Source organism: Copadichromis virginalis, linkage group LG7, assembly GCF_057382275.1.
Source record: "Copadichromis virginalis isolate Kocher_CV1m ecotype Utaka linkage group LG7, C_Virginalis_male_GT1.1, whole genome shotgun sequence".
Lineage (NCBI taxonomy): Eukaryota > Metazoa > Chordata > Actinopteri > Cichliformes > Cichlidae > Copadichromis > Copadichromis virginalis.
The window spans coordinates 39,860,876-39,873,019 of record NC_140624.1 but is presented as its reverse complement, the minus strand read 5'-3'; the positions used below and the strand labels follow the sequence as shown (position 1 = coordinate 39,873,019).

General features: G+C 43.1%; 1 protein-coding gene across 1 annotated transcript; it reads right to left on the bottom strand.

Moving 5' to 3' along the window:
* Positions 1 to 3,512: 3,512 nt before the first annotated feature.
* LOC146705614 (uncharacterized) lies at positions 3,513 to 10,203 on the bottom strand. Its single transcript, XM_085461013.1, has 2 exons — positions 9,928 to 10,203; positions 3,513 to 9,771 (listed from the first exon to the last, which is right to left on the bottom strand). Exon 2 carries the CDS (start codon positions 9,604 to 9,606, stop codon positions 3,778 to 3,780), a length of 5,829 nt encoding a protein of 1,942 aa, XP_085317139.1. The 5' UTR covers positions 9,607 to 9,771; positions 9,928 to 10,203; the 3' UTR covers positions 3,513 to 3,777.
* Positions 10,204 to 12,144: the final 1,941 nt, after the last annotated feature.

The window sequence follows — 12,144 nt, the reverse complement described above, 5'->3', positions numbered from 1 at the left end:
AACAAAATTAAACAAACTGAAGACAAGAAACTTCAACTGGAGGAGAAGTGCAGACAAATCGAAAACCAAAATAAACACCTGGAAGAAAGACCGCAACACCAGCCTGACATTAAAATTATTAATGAGAGCTGGGGAATAAAGTTTGGTCAAGCCCGAGAGCAGATTGTGTTCCTGATTAAAGAAAACAAGCAAAAGAGCGCTGAACTAAAAGAAATGTCCGACCAGCTTCAAGACAGGAAAGCTACTATTGAAAGATCCAATGGGATCTCCAATACAGGGAGTGCAGAATTATTAGGCAAATGAGTATTTTGTCCACATCATCCTATTCATGCATGTTGTCTTACTCCAAGCTGTATAGGCTCGAAAGCCTACTACCAATTAAGCATATTAGGTGATGTGCATCTCTGTAATGAGAAGGGGTGTGGTCTAATTACATCAACACCCTATATCAGGTGTGCATAATTATTAGGCAACGTCCTTTCCTTTGGCAAAATGGGTCAAAAGAAGGACTTGACAGGCTCAGAAAAGTCAAAAATAGTGAGATATCTTGCAGAGGGATGCAGCAGTCTCAAAATTGCAAAGCTTCTGAAGCGTGATCATCGAACAATCAAGCGTTTCATTCAAAATAGTCAACAGGGTCGCAAGAAGCGTGTGGAAAAACCAAGGCGCAAAATAACTGCCCATGAACTGAGAAAAGTCAAGCGTGCAGCTGCCAAGATGCCACTTGCCACTAGTTTGGCCATATTTCAGAGCTGCAACATCACTGGAGTGCCCAAAAGCACAAGGTGTGCAATACTCAGAGACATGGCCAAGGTAAGAAAGGCTGAAAGACGACCACCACTGAACAAGACACACAAGCTGAAACGTCAAGACTGGGCCAAGAAATATCTCAAGACTGGTTTTTCTAAGGTTTTATGGACTGATGAAATGAGAGTGAGTCTTGATGGGCCAGATGGATGGGCCTGTGGCTGGATTGGTAAAGGGCAGAGAGCTCCAGTCCGACTCAGACGCCAGCAAGGTGGAGGTGGAGTACTGGTTTGGGCTGGTATCATCAAAGATGAGCTTGTGGGGCCTTTTCGGGTTGAGGATGGAGTCAAGCTCAACTCCCAGTCCTACTGCCAGTTTCTGGAAGACACCTTCTTCAAGCAGTGGTACAGGAAGAAGTCTGCATCCTTCAAGAAAAACATGATTTTCATGCAGGACAATGCTCCATCACACGCGTCCAAGTACTCCATAGCGTGGCTGGCAAGAAAGGGTATAAAAGAAGAAAAACTAATGACATGGCCTCCTTGTTCACCTGATCTGAACCCCATTGAGAACCTGTGGTCCATCATCAAATGTGAGATTTACAAGGAGGGAAAACAGTACACCTCTCTGAACAGTGTCTGGGAGGCTGTGGTTGCTGCTGCACGCAATGTTGATGGTGAACAGATCAAAACACTGACAGAATCCATGGATGGCAGGCTTTTGAGTGTCCTTGCAAAGAAAGGTGGCTATATTGGTCGCTGATTTGTTTTTCTTTTGTTTTTGAATGTCAGAAATGTATATTTGTGAATGTGGAGATGTTATATTGGTTTCACTGGTAAAAATAAATAATTGAAATGGGTATATATTTGTTTTTTGTTAAGTTGCCTAATAATTATGCACAGTAATAGTCACCTGCACACACAGATATTCCCTTAAAATAGCTAAAACTAAAAACAAACTAAAAACTACTTCCAAAAACATTCAGCTTTGATATTAATGAGTTTTTTGGCTTCATTGAGAACATGGTTGTTGTTCAATAATAAAATTATTCCTCAAAAATACAACTTGCCTAATAATTCTGCACTCCCTGTACATGGAACAAAAGAATCGAGTCCTCCAAGGAAAACTTGATGAAGCTGTGGAAAAAACTAAAGAGATCCTCCAACAGAAGGAAAAACAGGATATCAAGCAAAGAGACATGCAGTGTCAAAAGCATGGAGGAAAAATACAAAATGCTGAAAATAAGGTTGGATTAAACAGTGCGCAAAAATCAAGACCTTCTTCAAGAGAAAGAGGAACAGCAAGAAAGACTGAAAGAAGAAGAACCTGTTCTCCAGAACTTTTTTATAGTAAAAATCTGAAACTGCAAGAATTTTGTAATGACTTGAAGAACTAAACAACTAAACTGGAAGGAGAAAAGGAAAAACTGGAAAAACGATGCTCACAGATGGAGAAAAGGATCAATCTAATGGCGAGAAACAACTCAGAGGTCATTAAGGGGATATTATTGTCCTTCAACAACTTGAAGCACGAACATACTGAAATGCAGGCGCAAAAGTAACAACAAGACAAAATACATGAAGACCTGCAGTGTACGCTCCAAGAAATCCAGAGAAGAAATCAGCAGTTAGAAGACATGCACAAATAAGTACAACAGAGTAATGCAGACCTGCACAATGCAAAGCTAACACAGGAGGCAACATCCAAAGAACTGAAAGAAAAGCTTGAAGAAAAACGAGCAACATTAGAAGAAGTGGAACAACGATGCGAGAAACTTGAGAAGCAAAACGCAGAAACAATCGATGAGTTGAAAATCCTCATCCTGGAGAATAAAGCGCTCATATGAAAAAGAAGAAAAAATGCTTCCACTTGCTCCGGAGGAAGAACACTGCTGCTTCCTTACCTGATGTAGCCTCGTCTTCCTCCCCCTCTGTTCACCCCCCAACCAGTCCCGGCAGTTGACCGCCCCCTCCTGAGCCTGGTTCTGCCAGAGGTTTCTGCCTGTTTAAAGGAGTTAAACAGGACCAGTGTTGCCAACTCCTCAGTAAGGAAAATCGCTATTGGCTTTCCTAAAAGTCGCTAGAAGTCGCTAAATGACGTCATCGCCTAATTTGCATAATTGGTCATGCTAATCTAATTGTAACCTATGTTGTTGGAGAGAGAAATAACATCGTGGAAGAGACATAAAGTGAGTAAAAAAAGTTTTAAATGCATTTAGAGTTTATTTAGAACTACAAATTAAATTTCTTTTAGCAATTATTGTTTTTTTTAATGTCACAATTCCAACCCTGCTCCTTTACCCGGGCTTGGACCGGCAAGTGACCCAAAATAGGCACTCTGGTGGAGTTACTTTGTGTGTGTGTGTTTATAAGTAGTTTTAAACCTTGTGATCCACAAAACAGCATAAGTATGCTGCCCTCACGACACGTGACCCTGTGAGGTTAGACAGCTAGCGAACAAATAGAAGAGGTCTTCCACACAAGGCTTGACTTTCTTGTTTTTATGTAACTAGAACATGAGAAAAAATGAAAATGAATCGCTGGTTAACACACATCTTAATAACAACTTGCCGATTAGCCTAGCTTAACATGTACATTACATCAGCATACAGTTCGCTCCATGTAAACACACATAACGACTGTCTCTACACATGTCAATACTCACAAAGACGAACGTTTTCCGAGGTGCGAACGTGTAGAGCACTCTTAGCGTGAACATAAACTAGTCCCTATTTAATAACTGCCGGAGCACTTTTTCACGACATCATAAACGAAAGGGTACATCAAAGATAGGTTAGTGAACAGAGCGCTCCCTCGCTCCATTTCCGCACATAGGATACAAAGATCTCTTGTGGCAATGATGTCTCACTCTGAGCTTATTTATCACTCTGCTTATGTGGCTCAATCAGCACACACACCAACCGCTGACTTTTGACTCAAGGGCATAACACTCCCCGCTTGATATACACACATTATATCACAATAAACATCAATACAACATATTCAAACATCATCTAGCATTGAAGAATATTCATTCAGTCTCTGCAAGCAAAACAACAATCTCTGAAACTGGTCTGAGAAACATTTTAACAGTCCCATCTTTTACAGTCCGCACTTCCACTTTTCGGACCTTCTTGTCGCTGCTGGGGAATGTTTTTACTATTAGTCCCATGGGCCATTCGTTCCTGCTGGCTTGGGGGTCCTTTAGCAGGACCACATCTCCTATTTTGACATTAGGTCTAGTCTCTGTCCATTTTGCACGACCTTGTAAGGTGGATAAATACTCTCCCTTCCACCTTTTCCAAAAAGTGTCAGCGAGGAGTTGAACATGTTTCCATTGTTTCCCAAACAGCTGCCCTGATGAGAAGTTCCCAAGTGGGGCGGACACAGCACTCATCTTCTGCGTTAGTAGCACTGCTGGAGTGAGTACTGCAGGACTGTCAGGGTTGGTGGATATGGGAACAAGAGGCCTTGCATTAATAATTGCCATCACCTCGGCCATGAAGGTGCACAACACTTCATGAGTAAGACGTGTTTGTTCAGTTCGTAACAACATTGCATCCAGAATGCGCCTGGCAACGCCTATAAGGCGCTCCCACGAGCCTCCCATATGAGACACATGAGGGGGATTGAAAGTCCAAACACACCCTCTCTCTTGCAGGTACTTTCCTACTGCTTTGTTTCCTGAGTTTAGGTCTAATTCCTTACAAGCGCCCACAAAATTCGTGCCTCTGTCCGAGCGCAGAAACTTGGCCGGGCCCCGAATAGAGAAGAGCCTTCTTAATGCATTGATAAAACTATCAGCAGACATAGTCTCTATCAGTTCGATATGCACAGCCCTAGTTGACATGCATGTGAATAACACAGCCCAACGTTTGTTCTGGGAACAACCACCTCTTGTACGACGCGTCACAATAGTCCATGGCCCAAATACATCTAGGCCTACAGTGGTAAAGGGTGGTTCAGGGGTGACTCGGTCTGCAGGCAAGTCTGCCATTTTCTGGATCTGCATTTTGCCTCGCAACTTGCGACATGTGACACACCGATGAATGACAGATGACACAAGCCGCTTCCCTCCAATTATCCAGTACCCAGCACCACGGATAGCTCCTTCAGTTATGTGTCTTCCTTGATGAGCCACTCGTTCATGATAGTGAGTTACAATTAGCATGGCGATGTGGCTGGTAGATGGGATAATCAGAGGGTGCTTTTCATTCTCTGTGAGATTGGCAGCGGAAAGACGTCCAACGACTCGTAAGAGACTGTCTTTGTCCACTACAGGATTGAGCTTTTTGAGTGCATCAAATATGCCACTGACCTTCCTTCCTTCTTTAATGTTTTCAAGCGTCCCTTTGTAAGCTTCTTGTTGGACGGCTCGAATAATGACTGCTTGGGCTCGGGTGAGTTCTTGGACGCTCGGTGTCTCACTGAAACCTTTCCATCCCCTTTGTCCACTTGTCTTTTGTGCAAAGGATGTAACTACATGAATGAGTCTGGCTATGACTCTGCAAAGAGTGATCCAGTTTGAGTACTTTTTGAAACGGTCAGAACCCAACTGTGGCTCTGCTACAGTAGTTTTCATTACTTTTATTTCCGGATGTATCTCTCTGTCTTTTTCAGGTTCGATGAGCGTGAAAGGACCAGTGTGTGGTTCTGTGTGTGGGTCAGAGTACAGAAAGGGTGGACCTGAGAACCAGGTACTGTTCTGCAGGTCTGCTGCTGGAATGAACCGAGTGGCCTGGTCAGCTGGATTTAACTCACTTGGTACATAATGCCATTGACTCGGATGGGTGGATGCTCTAATGCGCGTAACCCTGTTGGCAACATACATGTAGAATCGTCTGGAGGTGTTGTGTATGTACCCCAACACAATCCTACTGTCTGTGTAAAAAGTCACATTGTCTACTTTAATGTCTAACTCGTCTCTGATGAGCTCAAACATTTCCACCGCGAGCACAGCAGCACATAGTTCCAGGCGTGGTACAGTGTGTGCGGGGCGGGGTGCGAGTTTAGACTTCCCCATTACAAACCCAGTATGACACTGTCCTTCACTGTCAACTGTACGCAGATAGACTACTGCACCTATAGCGACAGTGGAGGCATCACAGAAAATGCAAAGTTCTTTCACTTTCGTTGTGCTTAACGTACCTGGGCTGTAGCACCTTGGTATTTGGAGGTTCTCAAGGGCTTGCAAAGAGTCTTTCCATAAGTCCCACCTCTCCTGTTTCTCAGGGGGTAAGAGTGTGTCCCAGTCTTTTCCATCAGATGACAGTTCCCTGAGTAATGCTTTGCCCTGCATTATTATGGGAGCAGCAAATCCCAAAGGGTCATAGAGGCTATTAACTGTCGACAATACTCCCCTCCGTGTGAATGGTTTGCTCTCATTTGACACCTGGTAAGTGAAGCTGTCAGATTGTAGGTTCCAACAGAGTCCCAAGCTTCTCTGAACTGGAAGAGGGTCTACTCCTAGGTCTAAATCTTTCAGGTCCTTTGCACGATCCTCAACAGGGAAAGCTTCCATGACTTGACTGCAGTTTGATGCTACCTTGTGGAGGCGCAAGTTAGACTCTGCCAACATGTTTAGCGTTCTTGTGAGCAGGTTGATTGCTTCCTCTGGCGTGGCGACTGATGTGAGACCATCGTCAACATAAAACTGACGCTCAACAAACTGTCTTGCATCAGATCCGTGTTCTCGTTCTCCCTGCTGTGCTGCCTGTCTCATGCAGTAGATGGCAACAGCGGGTGACGGGCTGTTTCCAAACACGTGGACCTTCATTCTAAACTCAACTATGCTCTTTGTAATGTCATTGTCCTCATACCACAGATAACGCAAATAATCTCTGTGGTCTTCGCACACAACGAAGCAGTAAAACATTTGCTGCACATCGGCTGTCAGGGCTATGGGCTCTTTGCGGAAGCGCAACAGCACTCCCAATAGGGAGTTGTTCAAATCAGGTCCGCCAAGAAGCACTTGATTGAGCGAAATTCCATCACATTCTGCACTTGAATCAAACACGACTCGTATTTGTTGTGGCTTCTGTGGGTGGTATACCCCAAACGTGGGCAGATACCAATGTTCTTTACTTAGTGGCAGAGGAGGGGCAGGCTCGGCTTGGTCGTTATCCAACATTTTCTCCATGAATTGGATGTAGTGATCTTTCATTTCTGGTCTCTTTTCCAAAGTCTTTCGGAGAGAGCAGAGGCGTTTTAGGGCTTGTTCTCTGTTGTCAGGGAGCCTCCTTCTCTGTGAGCGAAAGGGTAAAGGTGCAACCCAGCTGTTCTCTTGGTTTTGATAAACTTCACTGTCCATTATTGTCAGGAATGCTCTGTCGTCGATAGACATGGCTTGTTTGTTATCACCCTCAGATCTAACAAACACAGAGTGTCCCAAATTGTCTGTGATGCAGGTTGCATTCATAGTGACCCCATAATTCTCTTTAACGTGAATTGTGTTTGGGCAAGGCTCAAAATAGGATGCACGTCCATTATCTAAGGTGTGTGTTTTATAGACATTGACCTCTGACTGACTGTGCACTTTTCCTAGACACACCTCCCCCACAATAACCCAACCCAGGTCTAGCCTTTGGGCGTATGGTGCATCATTGGGTCCGTTGATTTGCTCACGTACCTTATGGACCCTGATGACGTCCCTTCCAAGGAGTAAAAGGATTGGGGCGTGGTGGTCGACAGGTGGGATGTTATCTGTCACTGGAAGAAGATGTGGGTGATGCTGGGCAATCTCTGGAGAGGGTATTTCAGATCTATTGTCCGGCACAGAGTCACATTCAATTAAAGGGGGTAGCTGGATGTTGACTTCTCCATCCAAAGACTCGAGGAAGAAGTTTACAGCTCTCCTACCTGAGGTTTGTTCTCTGCCAGAGCAAGTCTTTAAGGTGTATGGAGTGGGTTTGGCATTGATTTTGAAAAGGCTAAAAAACTCTGACTTAACCAGTGACCTGTTGGACTGATCATCTATTACTGCATACATTTTTATAGCTCTCTCTTTTTGGCCTGCGGGATACACTTTGACCAAACTGATCTTAGAACATGAACGTGGGCTATCACCTTGGCCACATACCTCTGTGCACTTCGACTCGACTGAAGGTGAGCTCTCGATTTGCTCTTCATTGTCGTTGTTTCCTGGTGTAGTACTCTTAGGGGCAAGAGTAGGACCAGGATGCATTGCAGATAAGTGTTTGAGGCTGTCACATTCAATACACTTAACCATTGCTTTACAGTTTTTTGCAATGTGTTGGACAGACCCACAGCATCTGTAGCATATGTGGTGCTCTTTGAGATAGGCTTGTCTTTCTTCAATAGGTTTGTCTCTAAAGAGCTTACACTTTTTGAGTGGATGTGGTTTTTTGTGGATTGGGCACTGGCGATCCGGTTCCTCCATTTTCTTTGGACTGAGATTATTCTGGTCCGGCTCTGCCGTAATGTCCATTTTGTGTGCTGACACAGTAGGTTTGCGACTATATGACCTCAGTTTTTCTGTGGGAGAAGGGACATGGGTGTTGGCCTTGGACATAGCAAAGCTTGGGTCATTCCTCATTTTCGCTTGCCGCTGGACAAATTGTGTGAAAACTGAGAAAGGAGGAAATGACACACTATGAGTCTCCTTGTACTGTGTTCCTACAGTTGTCCACTTTTCCTGTAGGTTGAAGGGAAGTTTTTCCACTATTTGCCTGACTCCTCTAGCTGTGTCCAGGTAAGCAAGTCCTGGGAGCGCGCCATCTTGTTTAGCACACTGAAGCTCCAATAAGATGTCACTAAGTTCCTGCAGCTTAACATTGTCTTTGTTTGTGAGTTTGGGAAAGTCCTCTACCTTTTTTAAGAGTGCGTCCTCAATAGCCTCAGGTGAGCCGTAGCACTCTTCAAGGCGTTGCCAGACCATCTTCGCACCTGCAGCAGGATTGAGGGTGTGTACAGCACGAATGCGCTTAGCCTGTTCGGATGATGTTGGACCCAACCATTTTGTTAGCAAGTCTAATTCCTCTCTTGGAGACAAATTTAGGTCTTTGGTTGCGCTGATGAATGAGGTTTTCCATGCCCAATAGTTTTCAGGTTTGTCATCAAATTGCAAAAGACCTGTGCTAACTAGTTCTTTGCGAATTAGGTATTTTGCAAACTGTTGCATTTCACTTGATTCAGGTACGCAGTTGTTAAGGTTGGGGGTGTGCTTTGTGGAGTTGGACCAGTACGTGTCGACTACACATGTGTTCACTGTTTGCTCCTGTTTCCTTTCTCTATTTACAGGTGGTGTTTTCGTCTGAGTGTTGGTTATAAAAGGATTAGTTATTTGTGTACTGTCTTGTGCATCTACTTCATTGCAATTTCCTTTAGGAGGCTGTGCTGAGTCGTGCTGAGTGTCTGGGTAGAGTAACTCACATTGTTGTTGAACATATTCGTTAGTGCGGTGCACTGTACTGATGGGCTCAGCTTCCTCACAAAGTTCTCCGTAGAGCTCCCCGCTCTGAATCTCTGCTTCTTCATAGGCTGAGGCCTCTGCTTCAGCTGCGGCTATTGCTTTTTGGCACTGGAGGACATGTAGATGAGCATCCAGTTCAGCTCTCTGTTTCATTGCATTAGCTTCCTTTTCAGCGAAGGCCAGTTGAGCTCGTGCTGCTTGAGCTTTGGCGTAGGCCCTTGCAGCTGCAGAAGCTGTTGATGAGGATGTCCGTTGAGAACGCCTTGTCGAGGTTCTGGATTGCTGCGACTTGGTGTCGAATGGTTGAGACCGTTGCTGCGTTGTAGCTGGTTGAGTGGCAACGTCTGGTTGCTGTTCACCACCGGCTGCTTCGTCTAGCTCTTCAGCAGCGTAGTCTTTTAGGTAATTTCTTCCTGAGCGTAGACTCATGTTGCTTAAAGTAGCTCTGTATGTTTGAACCCGCTGAGTAGGCGTCTTTTCCTTCGTCTTTTTACTATGCTGCCCTCACGACACGTGACCCTGTGAGGTTAGACAGCTAGCGAACAAATAGAAGAGGTCTTCCACACAAGGCTTGACTTTCTTGTTTTTATGTAACTAGAACATGAGAAAAAATGAAAATGAATCGCTGGTTAACACACATCTTAATAACAACTTGCCGATTAGCCTAGCTTAACATGTACATTACATCAGCATACAGTTCGCTCCATGTAAACACACATAACGACTGTCTCTACACATGTCAATACTCACAAAGACGAACGTTTTCCGAGGTGCGAACGTGTAGAGCACTCTTAGCGTGAACATGAACTAGTCCCTATTTAATAACTGCCGGAGCACTTTTTCACGACATCATAAACGAAAGGGTACATCAAAGATAGGTTAGTGAACAGAGCGCTCCCTCGCTCCATTTCCGCACATAGGATACAAAGATCTCTTGTGGCAATGATGTCTCACTCTGAGCTTATTTATCACTCTGCTTATGTGGCTCAATCAGCACACACACCAACCGCTGACTTTTGACTCAAGGGCATAACAATAAGAGTAAAAGAGTAAAAGAAGAACTAACTGCGTTACAGCACCCGCTGCTTGTTGAGAGTAAAAGAGATACGCGCTTTCACGTCTTTTTTTAGCGGGTCTGAAAACTCGCTAAATATAGCGACAAAGTCGCTAAGTTGGCAATACTGAACAGGACTGCTCCTCCCCACTGTCACCTAGTGCTTGCTCAGAGAGGGATTGTTGGGGGTTTCGCTCCTCTTTCTCTTTTGGTTTTTACCTCATTTTACCTTGTTCCTCTATTTACTTGTTTCTTTGTTTAACTTTATTTTTTTCCAACTTATCTAACAAAATAATAAACCAACCTTAATTGATCTTTTGAGTATTGTGAGAAAACTCATAAATGGTGAACTAAAAACCCTGGAAAATGGTTTGAAACACAGAAATTGTTTCAGCTGAAACCGGCGAAGTCATACGTGTCTGCCTGTGCCTTTTGCTCATCAATAATAGCCATGCTTTTGGGTCCTTACCATGACAAGGACACGTGTGGACTCATATACACACCAGCACGTACAAGGTGCCATGTATCTTCTTTTCTATAACCTGGTTACCTGCTGGCTTCATATTGCTGATGACTGCTTTAGAACAGAACACTGCAAAGATCTCTCATCACTGTATGTGTCTCTTGCTCCATTACGGTCCATATTAGATCATAGGCTATAATCTAAAAAGTCTAGATTTTTGTTAATTTTTTTTATTTTAAACAGATAAAAAGCAAAATGGTGAAAATGGTAATAAAGACGGCAGGAAGTAGAATGTGCGAATGAAGATGTGAATTACAGATAAAGGGAAGAAGGCAGCAAATGCAGGTGTGGGAGGGTTCATAGCTCTGATGGCAACGATGAAATTTATTCAGTGAGTATGTAAATAGTGTGAAGTATAATGCTATTAGCTGTGATTATATTAGGCAGCTATTCCAGAACGAATTCGCACCCAGCTGCTATCACAGATGTTAGAGGAGAGTAGAGGAGACCTTTGACCAATCTTTTAATGAAACAGTTTATTTACAGTTGCAGGGAGAAAAACTTAAATATGCTATAACATACAACTTACTTAACACTGTTGTACATTTTCATGACCTCACCCTATACCTGCCAGTAAACACTACAATAGAACCTTTCAGAACAAACTAGTGATGGGATTTCCAGCTCTTAAGCTTTAATTAATTTATTATTAACAACAATATAAAATTATGCACAAAAGGAATTACTAATGTAAAAAAAAGTGGCTTTATTTATATATGTTTATATATAAATATATACGGTGGCCCCTAGAGACAAAGCACGTACCAACTCCAAAACACATTTCTAGCGTTAACTGAACTTCCAAAACAGAGCTACCTAGATCACTTAAATTACACAATTGAAAGCATATGTGTATTGTTTGTGTATTTATACACAAGCATTCATTTATAGTCAAATAATTTTAAAAAAAATGTTCATTTACCTGTTACTACCACACACCAAATCCAGTCGTTGGTACTTCCTGGCTTGTGTAGCCACTAGGTAGCAAAAGCTCAACACTGGGCCAAGCATCCTGGAGCACTTCTGTTGTCTTTTATACGTGTTTTGGAGTTTTTACGTATTTTGGAGTTTGTACGTGCTTTGGAGTTTGTACGTGCTTTGGAGTTTTTACGTGTTTTGGAGTTTTTACGTGCTTTGTCTCTAGGAGCCACCGTAAATATACTTTTATTTATTCACTCCACATAAAATGTAATAAATAAATCATATAATACAAAAACCAGCTATTAACATTTCAACTTTTAACTATTTAAATTTTCAGCATTTTCCTTTTAAACAAATTAAAAGTGAAACAACACAAAACACTGCAAACCACAACACAATTAAATATAAATTCAAATATGAAAACAAAAAGAAGATGCACATTCTCTGTCATATGGGCCCGCATGAATAA

Coding starts and splice junctions, on each gene's coding strand:
- LOC146705614 (XM_085461013.1), bottom strand. CDS start 9,606: ATGAGTCTACGCTCAGGAAGAAATTACCTAAAAGACTACGCTGCTGAA.